The sequence below is a fragment of the Panulirus ornatus genome, chromosome 13 (genome assembly GCF_036320965.1).
Source record: "Panulirus ornatus isolate Po-2019 chromosome 13, ASM3632096v1, whole genome shotgun sequence".
Lineage (NCBI taxonomy): Eukaryota > Metazoa > Arthropoda > Malacostraca > Decapoda > Palinuridae > Panulirus > Panulirus ornatus.
In genome coordinates, this window is record NC_092236.1 from 4,199,152 (window position 1) to 4,218,540 (window position 19,389).

Genomic DNA, 19,389 nt, shown 5'->3' on the forward strand with positions numbered 1-19,389 from the left:
CCTGCCTAAGGACACCCTCTATCCTTATGAGGCTCCTGCAGCATTTAGGAAGCTGGCCACATATATCAACTATGTTTTCTGATATTCATAAAGCATGCAATAAAATATATCTTAACTGATGGTGATGGAAGCCAAGAGTTCTGCAGACAACTCATTTCTTCTGTGTCTGGATCATTGCTAAGACCACTGTTCCTGCTGTATTTAAGCAAGTAGTCAAAGTGACTATGAAGAAACAAAAATGACATGTTAATCTATAATGTTGAGAAAATAATATACACTTAAAAGTATATCAGATGTTAATGATGGAAAACATGATTATCTTATTTCTTATTATTCCTGTATATCACCCATTTTCCATTTAGACAACATATCATGTGCAAAACACAGGATAACATCTTTACATTTCTGGATTCAAAACAACATCGTCAGCTGCAGTTTGTGGTACAAAGGACTAATCTACACCTTAAATTGCATCACAATCAATACTTAAATCATATACCTAAAATCTAATTCAGTTCTAGACAATTCAAATGAAGACACATTATAAAAACTTAACACTTCACAAGAAGACTTAAGTAAAGTTCTCAAGCAGACTTTTCATCAAAGATTAAAATCCAAATGAGAGGTTTCAGCAACTGGTGATAAAGTATAGGTAAATCATAAATCTGTCAAAGAACACTACTTTGATGCATACTTCCAAGCAGTGTTAACCAACACAGGTCATGTTTCGCCACTCATATGCAGTACTAAATGATGAAGGCTAAGCAAGCTAGTCTATCTAGCTAGAGCTTCATATTATTGGTTTTTAATTGTTCTCCACCTTCACAACAGAGAAGTGCTAGTAAACTGAAAAGCATGAATATATCCTAACAAAAGTTTACATATCTTCAACTAAATAATCAATAAAATGCAAGCATAACTCCATTTAAGGATCATCTGGTGATATGAAAAGAAAAATAGCTATTCAATACTGACATATTGCCCCATAATCTTTTAAGTTCACAAGATTCAACTTTTCAAATATCAGTCCAGCACCTATATCCTGGCTATATCAGCTCCCAGCTGATATGAAACCTGCGCAACTTCAAGTGCTATCATTAGTGCATAAACTAATTATATACTTAAGTAAAGTGTGTGAAAGAAGAAAGTTAAGAGTAAATGTGAATAAGAGCAAGGTTATTAGGTACAGTAGGGTTGAGGGTCAAGTCAATTGGGAGGTGAGTTTGAATGGAGAAAAACTGGAGGAAGTGAAGTGTTTTAGATATCTGGGAGTGGATCTGGCAGCGGATGGAACCATGGAAGCGGAAGTGGATCATAGGGTGGGGGAGGGGGCGAAAATTCTGGGAGCCTTGAAGAATGTGTGGAAGTCAAGAACATTATCTCGGAAAGCAAAAATGGATATGTTTGAAGGAATAGTGGTTCCAACAATGTTGTATGGTTGCGAGGCATGGACTATGGATAGAGTTGTGCGCAGGAGGATGGATGTGCTGGAAATGAGATGTTTGAGGACAATGTGTGGTGTGAGGTGGTTTGATCGAGTAAGTAACGTAAGGGTAAGAGAGATGTGTGGAAATAAAAAGATCGTGGTTGAGAGAGCAGAAGAGGGTGTTTTGAAATGGTTTGGTCACATGGAGAGAATGAGTGAGGAAAGATTGACCAAGAGGATATATGTGTCGGAGGTGGAGGGAACGAGGAGAAGAGGGAGACCAAATTGGAGGTGGAAAGATGGAGTGAAAAAGATTTTGTGTGATCAGGGCCTGAACATGCAGGAGGGTGAAAGGAGGGCAAGGAATAGAGTGAATTGGAGCGATGTTGTATACCGGGGTTGACGTGATGTCAGTGGATTGAATCAAGGCATGTGAAGCGTCTGGGGTAAACCATGGAAAGCTGTGTAGGTATGTATATTTGCGTGTGTGGACGTATGTATATACATGTGTATGGGGGTGGGTTGGGCCATTTCTTTCGTCTGTTTCCTTGCGCTACCTCGCAAACGCGGGAGACAGCGAGAAAAAAAAAAAAAAAAAAAAAAACTTAAGTAAAAGGTAATTCTTACTAAAAGCCTCATGAAAGGTGCTACAGATAAACAGGGTTATGGAAAATTATTATATGCAGTGAAGAAATTTTTCATGGACAGTAAGACATGTGTGAACAGGAAAGGAAGAGAATGGTTCTCAGTGAAAGCGGGACTGCATCATGGATGTATGGCGTCGCTGTGGTTGATTTATTTATGAACTAGGTGGTAAGGAAGGAGATTGCAAGGATGTAAATCAATTGCTGTATGCACATGACAGTTCTGGTGGCACTGGTGACTAATCTGGGAGTGTGTGAATGGAGAAGTTGAGAGTAATGTAAACAAAAATGTAGAAACACAGCTGGGAGATCAACCAGGATAGTTTAAGGACAAGTATGAAAGAGGACTCTGAAGAAGTAGAATGCTTTAGATACCTTGGGGTGGACTTGGTAGCAGATGGAATCACAGAGAAGAGGGCAATAAAGATGATACCAGAACTGAGAAAGCTAAGTTATAGGGAAAGGGTGGAAGCTTTAAATTTACCCACCCTGGAAGAGAGAAGAATGACCTGATCACAACCTTTAAGTTTTTAAAAGAGACCAACAATACAGACAGTGAAAAGTTCTTTGAGAGATGTATGGGTAAAGCAACCAAAGGATATAACATGAAATTAAGTATGAAACTTGTTAAAATGGATGTAAAGAAATACTTCTATGGTATAAGTTTGGAGCACGTATGGTTAATGCAGACAGCATTCATACATTTAAGAGCTCGTACAACAGAAAGGAATGTTCAAGAGATGGGGTCCCATGAGTGTAAAACTCTCTGCCCATACTAAGTAGACAGACAATAAAATAAAGTGATTCATAGGGTGGGAGAGGGCACTTAAGTCCTGGGTACCATTAGGAGTGGATGGAAGGAAGGTTCAGTATCTGTCAAGAATAAGACAGTAATGTTTAAAAATATGTCCCAAAATGTTGTATAGATGAGTTTTGGGCCCTAAATGCAAAAGAATGGATGAGGGTGGAAGTTCTGGAAATATGCCTGAGGACAATATGTGGTGTCAAGTCACTTGGTAGCATAAGGATAGTACGGTATCAAGTATATTAATGTTGAAAAAGCAGACCAGGGTGTGCCAAAAGGAGTAGACATATGAAGAGGAAGAGTGAAAAGAAACTGAGAGAGGGTATGTGTCAGAATTGAAGGAAGCATGGGGGATGGGGATACTGAAATGGATACGAAAGAATGGGCAAAAGAGGCTTTGAGGTATCATGGCCTGAACATTTAAGACAATGAGAGACATGCATGGGACAGAAAACATAAGACAGAAAAATATTAAAGGTATGTGGCATCAGGAGGGGAAGGCAACACGCTGTCAACAGGATGTATCGAGACATACAAAGCAGTCAGAGGAAAACATGGAATGATCTATGGGGTAAAAACTGTGGATAGTAGGCTCTGGTTTTAGAGCACTAGAACATGACAGCTACAGGGTGGATGTGAGCGAACAGGGCCACTGTTCATCTGTTCTCAGCACTGCTTCCCAAAAGCAGGAAATGTCAAAAAAAGTATGAAAAAACTTATCTTTCTGCCTTAGGGGCCCCTTATATTTATATCTTCTGTGGGGCCTCTACAACACTAAGGAAGCAGGATACATCCACCAAGTGGGACCAAAGGTCATAAGCTGTCACAATTTCATGTGTGTCTAAGAAAGGAGAGTATGGGGCAAATGATCAGTAGGTGTTCAGTGTCTTCATTGCAGTAGTGATATCTTGGGCATGAAGGGTTTTAAGATATGATGAATCATTGTTTGTAATACTGAAGAGCGAGGTGGAGTCCAGAGTGTAGAATAAAAAAAGAAAGTGTAAATCATATATGTCTGAGGAGTGTGACTTCAGGAGGGTGCAATGTCTGATGGGGTGATGTTTAAGAGAGAGTTTGAAGGTTGGTTGTTCAATGTTCGTTGGATCACTTTGGTAAGTGTATGTTCTGTCAGTGATGTGCCTATTGGGAATGTTGGGAACTGTGAGTATAGACTGCTGATGTATGAAGCGGGGGTAAGTTTATATCTTTATCTTGGGGTTGATGGTTAGTAAAGGACTGGTTTGGATGGGAAGAGTATTTTGCTGTAGCAAAGAATTGAGTGCCAAGCATACTGATGTGGAAAGAGCTCTGTTTCGCTGTGTATGTGTTGTTTGTAGTTACTAAGCAGCCAGAGATCGTTCTGAGTAAATAGTTTTGTGTGAATTACAGCTTTTATATATTTTGTTCTGCCAGATGGATGACCATGCAGGTAAGGCATACATGTACTGTGCATCACCACTTCAAGCATTCACTTTTGTTCCATGTGCCTTTATATAAGGTCACCATACATGCATCCTGCAGTCCTCAAGCACATCACCTTGGAACATACAAATACTAAACTGTCCAACAAACTGATCAGCAAAACTGTCACCCACTTTCCTAATTCAAAAGCAATGCCTTCAACTCTTGATATTTCCCACACTTCAAAGTAAACAGGGCTTTCACTCCATGCTCTCTTTACATCATATGAATTGCCATGAATATCTCTCTGCATGCCAACTCCTCCTAAACAATCATATCTACACCCTTAACATCTATCATATTCAACATTCCTTCAAAATACTAACTCTCACTTTTCTTCATTTTCCTATTTCTCCTTCCCTATCTGGTCTTCTCACTGTCATTCTAATCTATTTCCATTCTCCCCATACTCTTCAACTCCCTCCAAAACATTAACAAATTCTCTCTCATTAGCTATCATTTTGGCTTCTGTACCTTTATATTCATCTCATGCCATTTTCCCTTGTACTGTTCCAGATTAATTACACTCCCCAAACATTTCCCTTTCCACTTTCATTTGCAATCAAACTTCCTTATCCTACCACTCACTATACTTTCACATAAGCCCTCATCCCATCTCCACATGCCACACACTTAACCCACACATTCCCTAAATACCATCCACTCATCTCTCACTCCCCTTATATCAATTACTCTTAACCTATGCCACTCTTCAGCCAATCTCTCTTGGAATCTATACCCCAGACAACTTTTTCATGACTAATCACTCTTCCCACATTGGTGAAGTAGCACTGAGAAAGAATGGAAGTTGGCTCCATTCACACATCTTCACTCACTGGCTGTCATGAATGATGTACTAAAACCATATAAATTATGCTACCACAAAGTATCAAGCTGCACTTCATATGAATACTAATGTACTCACAGGAAGTGTTTAAATATGCTGATGTTCAACAGACTTAAAATTCTACTTAATAACTTCACTGTGCCATGTCTCTACCATAGTATTATGCAGTATGATGCGCTGTACCACTATTGCCAATCTAAATCTTAACGCCCTTGTATAAAGTCCCAGCTGATGTGAGATTTCAAATCTCAATCACAGATGTCATTAGGTGCCTAAAAATACATTTGAAAAAACATGAAACATCTTCGACACCCATAAATTGTCATAGATATTGTACAGGTACACCACCGATTTTCCAGCTACTGATGGTTCGGCACCTCCTTTAGTCCAGACAAAATTATGTGAGGAAACTTGAAATTACCACAGCCACCATAGCAGTTTACTGGACAGCCACAGATAGCGTTGTGCGTAGGGCGCGCTTATTTACATTCTTTACACTGCACTTGGTGGTGATACTGCAATGCTGCGAAATTCTTAGCTTCCTTTGCTTAAATCTAACCATAGCTATGGCTTCTAAGACATATGAGAGAGTCAGTTGTGGTATCAAACATAGACACCAGTCCATATGGACTGTGGTGTTTTGGTGCATAAGCTGTATGACATCTACAGCATTGGTTCATGAACTGTTTATGATATAAAGAAGCAAAGGGAGAAAATACTGAAATTCTATGTAGACAGTGATTCCATGAAGCAAATGATGATGAGAAAAACTATGAAAGATGGTAAGAGTACTGAGCACAATCGAGTGATGATGGAATGGTTTCGACAGCGTCAGAGTGATGGAGTGGACTAGTCAGGCAGCACGATAATGGACCTGGCTAAAATGTTCCATAAAGAACTTAAGTTACAACATGAGCATGACTATAATGAATAATGGTTTCTAAGACTTAAGAAGCGTCGTGGAATTTCCATAAATAAAGTATGCGGAGAAAAGTGGTCTGCAAACCACAAAGGAGCTGCCGAGTATGTTGACGAATTTGCGAAACTTGTAGCTGACGAGCACCTCAGTCCTGAGCAAGTGTATAATGCAGATGAAACTGTATTACTCTGGCAATGTACACCTAGGAAAACACTAACAACAGAAGATGAAGAAGACCACACAGGATTCAATCTAATGACAGACTTACCATCTTAGGGTGCTCAAACATTTAATATTTGTTTAATTAAATTTCTAGCAGTCCATGGTATACTTTATCCACATGGGAGATGTATAATTAGTGGGATAGAGGTGTGATGATGAATCATTATTATGTGACCACGGTTAGTCCGGCAAAATGGTTAATCCAGTAAGGCTTTGGAACCAAGAGTGCCGGAAAATCGGTGGTGTACCTGTGGTTAGGTCATTATTTCATACAGTGTACTGTATGATCAGTGTTGTACACAATTTCAAAATGAAAGAAAATTTTTCACATGGTCTTAATTCTTAAAAGTTTATAATAATTTCTTTCTTTCATGCAAACAGTGTCCTAACTGTGTAAATGACAAGTAAACATGTACATATGCATGGGATGTGTGAAATCATAACTGGATACAAAACATTTATGTTTAATGTGTTTAGTTGATATAGAATGAAATAACACTTAGAAATAACCAGATTCATCATACAATTACATAAATAATGAGAATGCATGATGCTAACAGGGCCTCCAATCCATCAGTTCAACACTCTATCACACCAATATGAAGGGATGATTACGACTTTTTGGAGCCATTTTCTTCAATAATGTAACAGGAAAAATATTTCTTTATTTTCTTACAAATTCAAAAAACATCTGCCTTGAAAAAACTCAACATTTCAGAAAATGTCTGTTATTATCAAAGTCACAGACCAACATCCCACTTTTAAAATCTCAACAGAACACTGGAAAGAAGTGTGTGAAAAACATGGATTAATGCAATGTAAATGAGGTGAAATCTTAAAGCCTCACTATATTTCAGAGGCAATTTTCTTAACAATGTCTACAGTATGCAATGCCCACAGTGCAAACAGAATGGAATCTTCAGTATACCTCTAAAAGTTAAAATACAATCTTATAATAAGTAACCCTAAATCTGCAAAATATCTGAGAATCTCCTCCTCCAGTGGGGAAAAAAAAAGTCTAAAAAATAAGTCAGTACCATATGATATTCAAGAATATTCCCAAAATAGTAGTATACTTTTCTCTACATTAGTGTGGGAGGTGTTAGGTGGACTGGGGAGTGCCTGAGCTTGTAGTATAGATGCTCCTTATTTATTCAAGAATAAAATAATTATGAATTCCTTCCAAGTAATATTTCATTCTACATACAACTTATCACATAGCACACATTACAGTTTTTCCACACGTGATTTCACACATTCATACTATTTATTCATTTTACATATTTTGTGTATCTTTTATATATGTATCATTTACACATTCATAATTTGCCAAGAAAGAACTTTACATACATGAAGATATAACAAAATCTTTTTTCACCAAAAATCTAAAAACTAACCGAAAAAGAATTTTTTTTATTCTGAAAATAATTACAATAGCAGGTATGTAAATCAGGCAACATACAAAATGTATGTGCACCTTGATGATCAGTGGGCAATAAGAAAAGTTATATTTTTTTTATAGCTGTGGTGATAGACTAATAGTGACATATATGGATAAGTGGTGGAATCAAACTTCAACTAGGAATTCAACAGAAGGTGGAAACCATTATACTCTGAGGCACAAAACAGCCCTTGTTCATTTCTCATATGAGGTACAAAGCAGTGTAAGGGGTAACAGTTAAGAAACAAAATGCCATTAATATTCAACAAACACTACAATTAACATAGAAATCAAATATAAACTTATCAATTACTTACTTCTGAGTGTTCTCAATGGCTGCAAGAATTCTTGAGTTATCTATATGAATTTTCTGTTTAGGTGTTTTTCTTTGGTCTTCATGTCCTGAAAGAAATAGTTCAGATGAAATACAAAGACTAATTAGTGTTAGACCAAACTAAAGAGAGATTAAAATTTTTGAAATCTATGATGCCTTTCCAGCTTTGGTGCCCAAAGACTTCTCCATGAGTAACATCAGCACTTCATACGCTCTGGTTCAGCCCACTGACAACCTGATGCCCCCAACACACAACATCAGTCCTGTTCATTCACCTAATGAATGCCTCTCACCCTCATGAATGACCAAGCTTTGATATTCATGTATTTCCCTCACACCATTCTTTCACCTCTAAGACTTCCCTTTTCCTTTATTCCCTTCATTTCCATCTCATAAAACTTCTTTGTCAGTCTGTCTTTGCTGAACCACACCAGCACATTCTGGTTAGTCTTCTCAGTCAGACCGCATTTCCTACCGCATCTTTAAGACATTGTCACTCCATACATCATCAACCTGCCTAAGTCAATTACCATCCTTGTAATTTCAGTAATAGAAATTCCACCCTATTCCTTTGTTTTGCATCCAAGGATCAAGACTGAGAAACATACAACAATGTCAGGACAACTATAACTATACTCCAGGACTACTATACCATCAAGCAAACCCATTTTCTTTTCAGACACCGAGTTTTCCTTATACACACTTCTCACTGCACCCAGGACATTAGCCCCCCTTTCCACCCCTTAACTCACTTCTATTCCATAATTCTACCCACTGCAAAGTCTATTCTTAGGCACTTAAAGCACTACTTCTTCCACTGAAACTCACACTTTAACCTTCGTATCTCACCCCCTTGCAACACCTAACTACATTTTTTTTACAGTAACTTTCCATTTTCTCCTTTTATGCACTTTACTAAACTCTGTCACCAGGTTCAGGAGATTCTCTCGCAAGTCTGCCACTAGAGCCTTGTTATATGCAAACAACAAATGATTCAGCCCTATGCAATCCAACCCAAAACAACACCCCACTGCTCAGAGAGAGAGAGAGAGAAAAAACAACACCCCACTGCTCAGAGAGAGAGAGAGAGAGAGAGAGAGAGAGAGAGAGAGAGTGTTCACTGTCTTTGGCTTACACACACTTACTAAAAAAATCTGAACTATCCATCATTTAGCACTCCATTGCCTCATCATAAAAAAAAGAAAAAAATCTTAATATACAAGCAAATTTATGCAACTACATGTCCTAAACCTAATCAGTTTCTGACTTCCACAGGGGTACCTATGGCACACACATTATATTTCCATGATATGCTGATTTTAGGTTACCTTGCTAACATACAAGAAATTCAAATAATGGGAACCATTTCCAGGAATTAATCAAAATCCAAAGTGAGTGTAAGAAGGTCATAATACAGAGCAAGTGTGATGAAGAAAAAGTATATCCTTGAAAGCTAAGAATAATCCTCAGGAATTCTTAAAATATATAAGACAAAGGAAGACAGTAAAAGAAGGAATTGGACCGTTACAAAACAAACATGACACACTAACTACTGATGACAAGGAAATGACAACCATACTAAATTATCCTTTTAACTCTGTATTCACAGCTGAAAAAACATCTCGAATACCACAACCAATGAAAACGTTAAAAGGATCTGATGAAGAAGTGTTGAAGGTTAGAGACATAAAGAGATCTGAAGTACTTAAATACCTGGACCAATTAAATCCTAAAAAATCCAATGGCCCAGAAAAATTAGCTCCAAGATTTTTCAAGGAGGTCAGGAGACAACTGATATGTCCCATAACAAAAATATCCAACAAATCTCTATCAGATGGTCAAGTGCCAACTGACTGGAAACTAGCAAATTTACTCCTATACATAAAAAAGGAGACAAAAGAGTGCCATGAAGTACTGCCTAATTAGCCTTACATCAGTGTTGGGTAAAATGATGGAAAAAAATAATATGATAAAATTGTCACGTTTCTAAAACAGAAAACAATATTGGACAATTAACATGGTTTTCAATATAGAGGATCCTGTCTGACATTTTTGCCGGACTTTTTCAATGTTATTTATCAAAGCTGGGACAAAAAACTACTGTCTGATGTAGTATATTTAGATTTCCAAAAGGCTTTCGATAAAGTACCTTACAAGAGACTTTTACATAAACTCAAAGCACACAGAATCAGTGAAGAATTCTGTGCATGGATCAAAGACCGGGTTACTGGAAAAAAGCATGTTGTTTAAACGGCAAAGCCTCAGAATGGCTAGACATAACGAATAGTGTGCTACAGGGGTCTGTCCTAGGCCCAATTCTTTTCATAATATATATATAAATAACCTACAACTCAGTCTCATAACTAAGATCTCCAAGTTTACTGATGATACTAAACCTAAGGATAGAGCTGTAAAGAGTTGGGGCTGCAAAATGATTCAATGAGATCTTAACTTACTGGCAGAGTGGTCAGACAGATGGCAAATCAAATTTAATGTAGACAAGTGTAAAGTTATGCACTTTGGAGACAAGAATATACATTATGACTACAAACTATTCAGAAACTCTCTAACTAAAGTAAATGAAGAAAAGAACCTCGGAGTTGTCATTAGCAACAAAATGAAATACACTAAACAGTGTCAGGAATCAAGTAAAAAAAGGTACCCAAAAGTTAGGTTTCAGACAGAATATAGATCATAAGACACCAGAAACAATTCTCACACTTTTTAATTCTCTAAAACAACCACACCTTGACCATGCAGTTCAGTTTTGGTGCCCAAACTATAAAAAAGATGAGGAAAAATTAGAGTAAGTACAAAGACATGCGACAAAGTTTATCCCATCCTTTAGAAATCTGGTATACAAAGAAGGCTAAAACGACTGGATCTCTTCTCCCATAAAAAACATAAATTTCATGGCGACTTAATCCAATTCTGAACAAGTTCGATAAAGTAAACCATGAGCATCTTTTCAAAATACAAGAAAATATGGTTACTAGGACAAATGGAATAAAACTCAAAGCTAAAAGATGTAGTACAGACATGGGTGAAAGCTTTTTCTATAGGTGTGTTGAGCACTGGAATAAGTTACCATCAGACGCTGTGAATGCTAAAACTACAAATACCTTCAAAAGTCATTTAGACAAATATTTCATAAATTCATGTATTTGCAAAAAACGCCAGAAATAAATGTATAAACAACAGCAGTAACAGGTACAATAGAAGGCTAATGTGCAGCAGCAAGGAGTCAGTGGTAAATTTTTTAAAAACTTGACCGAAACTAAATTTTTTTTTGTGAAATACTTTTTTCAGACAACCCAGTTGTGGGCCACTGAGGCCTCCTGTCGTCTATCTTTCTCATGTAAACTCAAGTAAACAAAAACGTGTCCACACATAGACAGAAACACTGTAAGTCAAACAGAAAGAAAACTTTGATATAATTAACATCTCACATGGTAAAAGCTACATGAATCTGTGTGAGAAAGACTCCAGAGCTGATACTGCCCCTAACCTGTCACCACAGTCCCACCTTGGGAGAATATTTAAGGACACTAACTGTCTGCTAGCCCATATCAGAACAGTATTCAAGTTCATGGATAAGGAATTATTTAGCAAACTGTTTACTACATCATACATAAGACCAAAACTAGAATAGACTTCTGAAGTTGAGCCACTGAAACTAAAGAAGCACAAATGACTCAAAGAAAGGTCCAGAGGAAAGCACCAAAGATGGCACCAGTATCATGAGAGCTACGTTACAGGGAAAGGCTAAAGCTTTAAATCTGCCAACCTTGGAAGAGAGAAGAGTGAAGGGAGACCTATTCACAACACTTTTAAGTTGTTAAAGAGTTCTCAAAAATTTAGGGACAGAACAACATGAGAACATATCATGAAATTAAGCAAGAAACTTAGGGAGGAAAAAAAGGTGGTATAGGAATGGAATAACATGACAAAATATGGTTAATGCAGAGAGCATACAATAATTCAAAATGTAAGATATGAGGCATTATAAGTGTAAAACCTCCCTCCCTGTACAGTACAAACAGGCAATTACAAACAGTTATCACACACACACACACACACACACACACACACACACACACAAAGTAAACAGCTCTCACAAAGAGAGGACTACAAGAGAACATAAAACAAAATTTAGTAAGAAATTTGTCTAAAAATGTAACTAATTTTTTGAGAATAGTACGAGAGTGATGGATGAATGGAATAAAAAAAAAGCAGATGTCATAAATGTGGAAAGCATAAAAAAGTTTAAACAGTTGCACAAAAGTAAAAAATGTGGCATTAGGGCCCTATGACTGTAAAACCCTTTCGCTACAAAGCAAAAAGAGGATTACATGGCCCAAATACACTATATGTAGTGGTGCGACAAAAAAATCATAAAAAGTATACCTTTACGTTTAGTGCACTTGACTGCTGCTGCATGGAATGCACTAACAGCACGGAAGAATGCCCTTAAGATAGACCATCGAAAGACAGCAACTGGATCTGCTCCTGCCACTTCTCTCACAATACTATATCGACTGCTCTTCAATACACATATCAGCTCAGGTCGCATCAGATCCAGGTTCTTTTCTCTAAAGTCATTTACCTGAAAGTTTTCCATGAATTTGATTCAATAAGCCTATCACACAGCATCATAACATTAAAGTATGATTATCCAAGTACCATAACATGGTTTGATCAAACCTGAAGGCTCATCACTATGAATATCCCATCTACAGTAGTAGATACCCCTAAAGCTCACTGCTGAGATAACATAAAAAAAGTTTTACATGAAAAACTAGTGTTCCTTGTCCCTTACACTTTATTTGGGGGTACAAAATAGCTCTTTTACATGATTCACATCCTTCAGAGATACACTACATGCACTGTGCAATGGACAGGTTCCTTATTAATCCCCATCACTCCATATGCACTATACACTACCTCAGTCTCTTTTCCTTATCTCTTCTTTTTCTCAGCACATGACTCCTAAACATCATGCTATGTTTACAAGATATGTCTCCTACTGTCAGGAGTTAAGAGATGGTAAGGATTTCTAACTCAGCTGATAATGCAAAGGTGGACTCTGAAAAATAGCAGTTAATTACACCTAAGTCTCTAAGCATTTCTATGACCTTCTTTTACTGTCTAACCTAATTCAAGCTTTGAAATTGTCTTCCTCTGGGGGAAACCTCTTGGTTATGACAAAGTCATCTTCTTCCTTCCTTCAGAGCCAAATGTCAAATTATGTCAACCTGATCTTTACTTGATTCTACAATTTCATCACTTACTCCACTTTAAAAGTAGAATATATGCCTATCATAACACACATCCTTGTTACACACATAGCGTTCTAAACTCCCACCTTTCTCAACTATCATTTTACTCTTCCTATCATTCTCTAAATCCAGCTATGACACATTCTTTATTTCATCAGCCATGAGCATAAGTTATTCTCTCTTCATAAAAGAAATTCAATGAACACCACAAAAAGAGGCTGAATTCTTCAAAAATTGACAAAGGAAGCAATAAGGCCTACTCATTTTCTGTTCTCAATTATATGGAACCAAGAACCAGAGATCTTACATCCCTGATTGTATTTTCTCTAATTCTTCCCCCACTCTTTTTTTAGTGTCACAGGTTTCATCATGGGTATAAGTTGTCATTGAGGACAGGGTGTGTAATACAGAAAGGGGCAAAAGGACGACAAGAATGAATGTTAGAAGTGAAAACATTCCTCTTCAAAAATGGTAGGCTAGAGTTAAGAGAGTCATGAAAATGTACTGTTAGGTCAAACAGAGAAAGGAGGAGACATACCAACATCCTTCCCATGGCTAAATATTCCTAGGTCCTACTAATTCTAAAAACACAAAAAGCATGCTTGTGGGAACAACAAATGAAATCAGTAGAAGACAGAACCAAGAACACAGGGAGAAGATTTCAGGTCATACTGGGAGAGCTGCTGTATTGGACTCTTTTAGATCTAAGCTTAACATGCACACAGGGTAAGATCCACCTCGGATGCATTGCATTTGCAGCCCTGGCTTTACATATTTGCAAAACCTAAGGTATCCAGCAACAACTATTGGTTACTCCTAGGGATGTTGTGTACAGTTGTGACTTATCAGTGTTTGGTGAAAGTACAGCAATTGCTTATCAAGTGCTATGTGATGCATGGGGTAAAATAGCAATGCAAGCCCAACAGGTTATGAACTAGCTGCAGTTGTGCTAGTAGGGTCAAAGAAGCAAGTGGTGGTTGCAACAGAGTCTGGTTAAATCAAATGTAATTTCACAAACCAGTGTAGTGTCAGAGTTACACATAACTGAGGTCTGGGGATGTGTTCAGTGCACAATTTAGTGGAAGATGTCAGGATTAATCTTTTCACTGGATCCTTCCAGTCCAATTTGGTCACTCCTTCTCCTTGTCTCCACTTCTGACATGTATATCTTCTTTGTCAAACGCTCTTCATTCATTCTCTCCATATGTCCAGATCATTTCAGCATACTCTCTTCAGCTCTTTCAACCTCACTTCTTATTACCACACCTCTGTCTCACCACTTAAATAACTTATTCAATCAAACCACATACTGTACAGAAAAATCTAATTTCCGAAACATCCATGGATGAAGTTTGTGTAAGTGTTTCTTGGTTCTATTCACTGTTTAATCTATTATTCATTAATTCATTGTAAGAATTTTGATTGTGAACTTTCCTTTTAAACTAAAACAGCTCCAAATTAAACATCTGTACCCTTACTGGCTCCCAGTTCACCCTTGACAGTCGTTTCATAAAACCAGATACTTCAAGTCATGCACCTAATTCCAGCATGACTAATAATGTTCATATATATATATCAGGTGATAATTCACAAATGGTAAATAGGTCGAAATATCAGAATTAGACAAATCAAACACATTCAAACGAAACAGTTGTAATTTTTATGTGATCAATGGAAAACGATATGCAAGTGGGGGAGAGCCTGTTTTTTTTTAGACAGGCTCATCTCTTCCATTGCAGAGTCTGACAGAATATAAAATGCGAGAAAAACAAATGAACAAATATCTTCCTTAAACATAAGAGAAATAATGCCTTGTGTAAGACCAATTTCAAAAAGGAGACATAAAAGCCTGGACATATCAATACAAAAAGCATGAAGGCTTGAGCAATTACCTGGTACTTGACTTTGCCAGCATAATGCTTAATCATGAATGCTGCCTCTCTCTTATGGGGTATTTCATAATAAACATTATCTTTGTGGACTGTGTTGATTTTCTGCAGGAAAGTTTCATTCGTAGCAGCAGGAAAACTGTCAAGAGATAGAAAAATCCAATAAAACATTTTGAAACTTTAATCACTAGTGTTCAATTATCATCTAATTGTTCATTAATTTCCGAAGAAAAATTTTCAGTTAAATAAAGCATTATTCATACAACTGAGGAATATTTTCACTGCCTTTTGCAACATCATGAGACAGTTCTATATATTTTAACAATATACAAACTACGGCTACAAATGGAAGGTTACAGCACACTTCTCTCTCTTCAGCCTCAACCTGAATTTCATTAACTTACAACCAACCAACTTACTGTAAATCTTTGATAACCCTTTCCAAATACTATATTTATCTCTCGATACATTCTCTAACTTTAAATCAGATACACAGATGACCATCCTCTGAAAACTTAATTGCCTTGCGGTCTGTAACACAAAAATGTCACTCAATTTCTATGTCTTTTAAATTTTCAGCTTCATATATCTTAAATTCCTCATCTTCATTATCTAAATACATGATTCCTTCCCTTGCTCAATGTGCATTACATTTATAATAATTTTCCTTCTTTCTGGTTTTGAGTTGGCTTCTCAATAGCACCCAAAATCAAAATATGAATAAAAAAAATATATTGCACATACCTACATTATTTCCTAAATCATATGGAAAGGTTGACAAAGAGGATATATGTGCCACAGGTGGAAGGAACAAGGAGAAGCAGGAGACCAAATTGGAGGTGGAATGATGGAGTGCAAGGTGGAAGGAACAAGGAGAAGCAGGACACCAAATAGGAGGTGGAATGATGGAGTGCAAAAGATTCTGACTGATCGAGTCCTGAACATACAGGAAGGTGAGAAGCATGCAAGGAGTAGAGTGAATTGGAACAATGCAGTTTAACATGGTTGACTTGCTGTCAATGAACTCAACCAGGGCATGTGAAATGTCTGGGGTACACCATGGAAAGGTCTGTGGGGTCTGGATGTGGATCGGAAGCTGTGGTTTTGGTACATTACACTTGACAGCTAGAGACTGTGTGTGGACAAATGTGGCCTTTTTTGTCTGCTTTCCTAGAGCTACCTCACACAAGCGGGGGCAGCGATGCTTTTTCCTGTGGGGTGGGGTGGTGCAAGGAATGGATTGAAGGCAAGCAAGTATATGTACATGTGTATATAAGTATATGTTGGTGCAAATGTATGTATATGTGTATATGTTGATATGTATATGTATGTGTATGTATATCCATGGGTGTTTATGTATATATAAGTGTATATGAATGGATGGCTTGTCTTCGTCTGTTTCCTAGCACCACCTCGCTGATGCAGGAAAAGGCATGTGAAGTGTCTGGGGTAAACCATGGAAAGTTCTGAGGGGCCTGGATGTGGAAAGGGAGCTGTGGTTTTGGTGCATTATTACATGAAAGCTGGAGACTGAGTGTGAACGAATGGGGCCTTTGGTGTCTTTTCCTAGCACTACCTCGCACACATGAGGGGGGAGGGGGTTGTTATTCCATGTGTGGTGAGGTGGCGATGGGAATGAATAGGGGCAGACAGTGTGAATTGTGTGCATGGGTATATATGTATGTGTCTGTGTGTGTATATATATGTGTACATTGAGATGTATAGGTATGTATATTTGCGTGTGTGGGCGTGTGTGTGTGTACATTGTGTATGGGGGTGGGTTGGGCCATTTCTTTCGTCTGTTTCCTTGCGCTACCTCGCAAACGCGGGAGACAGCGACAAATCAAAATTAAAAAAAAAAAGAAACCTACATCATTTTCTAAATCAATTCTTTCAAATGCACTTTTTCGAAGTTCCAGATGTTAAACTTAAAAATTTTCAAAGCCTTTTACCAAATTTTGTTGCTATTAGTTTCAATGTTATTTTGCTTACTCTGTCTCTGACTGTGACAGCTGTGATGATTTATCTTAATGGATTTTGGTATCCATTCACCTACTAAACAAAGGATGAAAGGGTGATGTAGCTGTTTACCATCTGTTTGAAACAGTATTCAAAGCCATGCCTGCAAATTAAAGGTCAACAATACTAGAAAGAAACTTTTATTTACGGCTGAATTAATGAACAAATAAGTTGTGCACTTTCTTACCTACACTGATCATCAAGGACACATAGCAGACCAGCTGGTTTTCCCTCAATAAGTGCCAGACAGTCAACATTATCCTGGAATTCTATGTTAGTCCAGACAATACCTTCACGTCGATATTCCTCCTGTTCATACTCAAAAACATGCAGGTTGAAGTAATGCTGCAAGTGTTCATTGGCATAGTTGATACAGAACTGTTCAAACCTGCCCAAAGAATAGGAAAAAGTTGGGGATAAATACAGAAAAATGGTTTTTCTACACATTCATTTAACAATCTAAATCTTCCATGTCTTCTACTATGCAGCAGGGTGGTAAACAACAGCAAAGAGAGAGCTCCATATATCATCCATCTTATCAATCTACCTATTAGCTAATTTCCATACCCAAGTTCATGGAAGGGAAGAAGTACACCAAATTCCATTCAAAGTAATTTGTCAATCTTGCTAAGTCTAATAATTCATCCCCTAATGTCCAACAGTGTAATCAATCATGTCTCCTTGATGCATCCACATCTCTGTGCAACTCACAATAAGGCTCAATATGCTTACAGCCCCATCAATCATACATTCCTACCTTTTAGTCATTCATATTTCTTTTAATCCTAAACTTACTCTACTTCCAGTCACCACCCTTATGTACACTTACCTCTCTTGGATTAACTATCACCATGCATGCAACCCATATAAGAGTTCCATCAATCACAGGACCTTACACTCCCCCCTCTCAACCACCCTATGGCTCACCTCAGTTCCCACGGTTCCATTTGCTAACATGTCCAAACCTAGGTATCAAAAATATTTACATGAGTGTGTGCTGAGGAGGGTGGATGTGTCTGAAATGAAATGTCAGGACAATATGTGATGGGAAGTGGTTTGATCAAGTAATACAAGGGTGAGAGTAAGGTGTGGTAAAATGAAGAGTGTGGTTGAGAGAGTTGAAGAGGGTGTACTAAAATAGTTTGGCCATAAAGAGGAAAGGTTGACAAAGAGGATATATGTCAGAAAAGGAGGGGATAAGGAGAAAGGGGAGATTAAGTTGGAGATGGAAGGATGGAGTGAAAAGTATTTTCAGGGATCAGGTCCTGAACATGCAGGAGGGTGAAAGGCATGTATGGGATAGAGTGAAATGAAAAAATGTAGTACACAGGGGTCAATGTGCTTTAAAAAGGCTGAGCTAGGGCAAGTGAAGTGGCCGGTAGAGCCCACTATCCACAACCAGGCGCCATACACTTTTCATTGGTTTCTCCTATCTGTTTCATATAACCAGCTTCAGTCAAATGACAGCACATCGTTCCATCTACACCACATCAATCTACTTCACTTAATCTCTTGCATGTCTTACACTTTCCTGTTTGTTCAAGCCCTGATACCTCTAAGCATATTTCACTCCATATTTCCACCTCCTTGTTTTCCCCTTTTCTTTATTTACCCCATTTCTAACATACATATCCTTTTAGTCATTCTCTCCATATGTCCAAATCATTTCAAAACACCTATTTCAGTTCTCTTAATCATAATCTTCTTACTACTGTACCTCTCTTCTTATTCAATCAATCCTTCTCACATCAAGAATTGTCCTTAAGCATTTAATTCCTCACACATAACCCCTCCACACACTTTTTGATGTAGGACCCATGTCTTATCTCCATACAACACTGCTGGGATTACTATACCTCCAAATGTACCCATCTTTGCCCCTACAGATAGTGACCTCTCCTTATTTATTGACATAAATTCATATGCACTATTTACATACATTTTCCTCAGCTACCTTGGCAGTGCACAACTGATGCAACATCCAACTCAACAATTCTGGATGGTACAGAGCAACTGAATTGCAAAAATATGGATAAGGAATGTGCAATCATTGTCTGAGTGGCCAGTAACTGTTCTCTGACTCACTACAACCCTACTTACCAT

General features: G+C 37.7%; 1 protein-coding gene across 4 annotated transcripts in view; it reads right to left on the reverse strand.

Moving 5' to 3' along the window:
* The window catches only part of LOC139752677 (unconventional myosin-IXb-like), a 186,465-nt gene that overhangs the window by 127,681 nt on the left and 39,395 nt on the right, over positions 1–19,389 (reverse strand). For all 4 annotated transcript variants that reach the window (XM_071668453.1, XM_071668454.1, XM_071668451.1 and 1 more), the window contains exons 9-12: positions 17,474–17,674; positions 15,271–15,406; positions 12,507–12,705; positions 8,083–8,167 (exon numbers count right to left, since the gene is read on the reverse strand). In XM_071668453.1, coding sequence (XP_071524554.1) covers positions 8,083–8,167; positions 12,507–12,705; positions 15,271–15,406; positions 17,474–17,674 — 621 coding nt within the window. The remainder of the gene's footprint in view (positions 1–8,082; positions 8,168–12,506; positions 12,706–15,270; positions 15,407–17,473; positions 17,675–19,389) is intronic.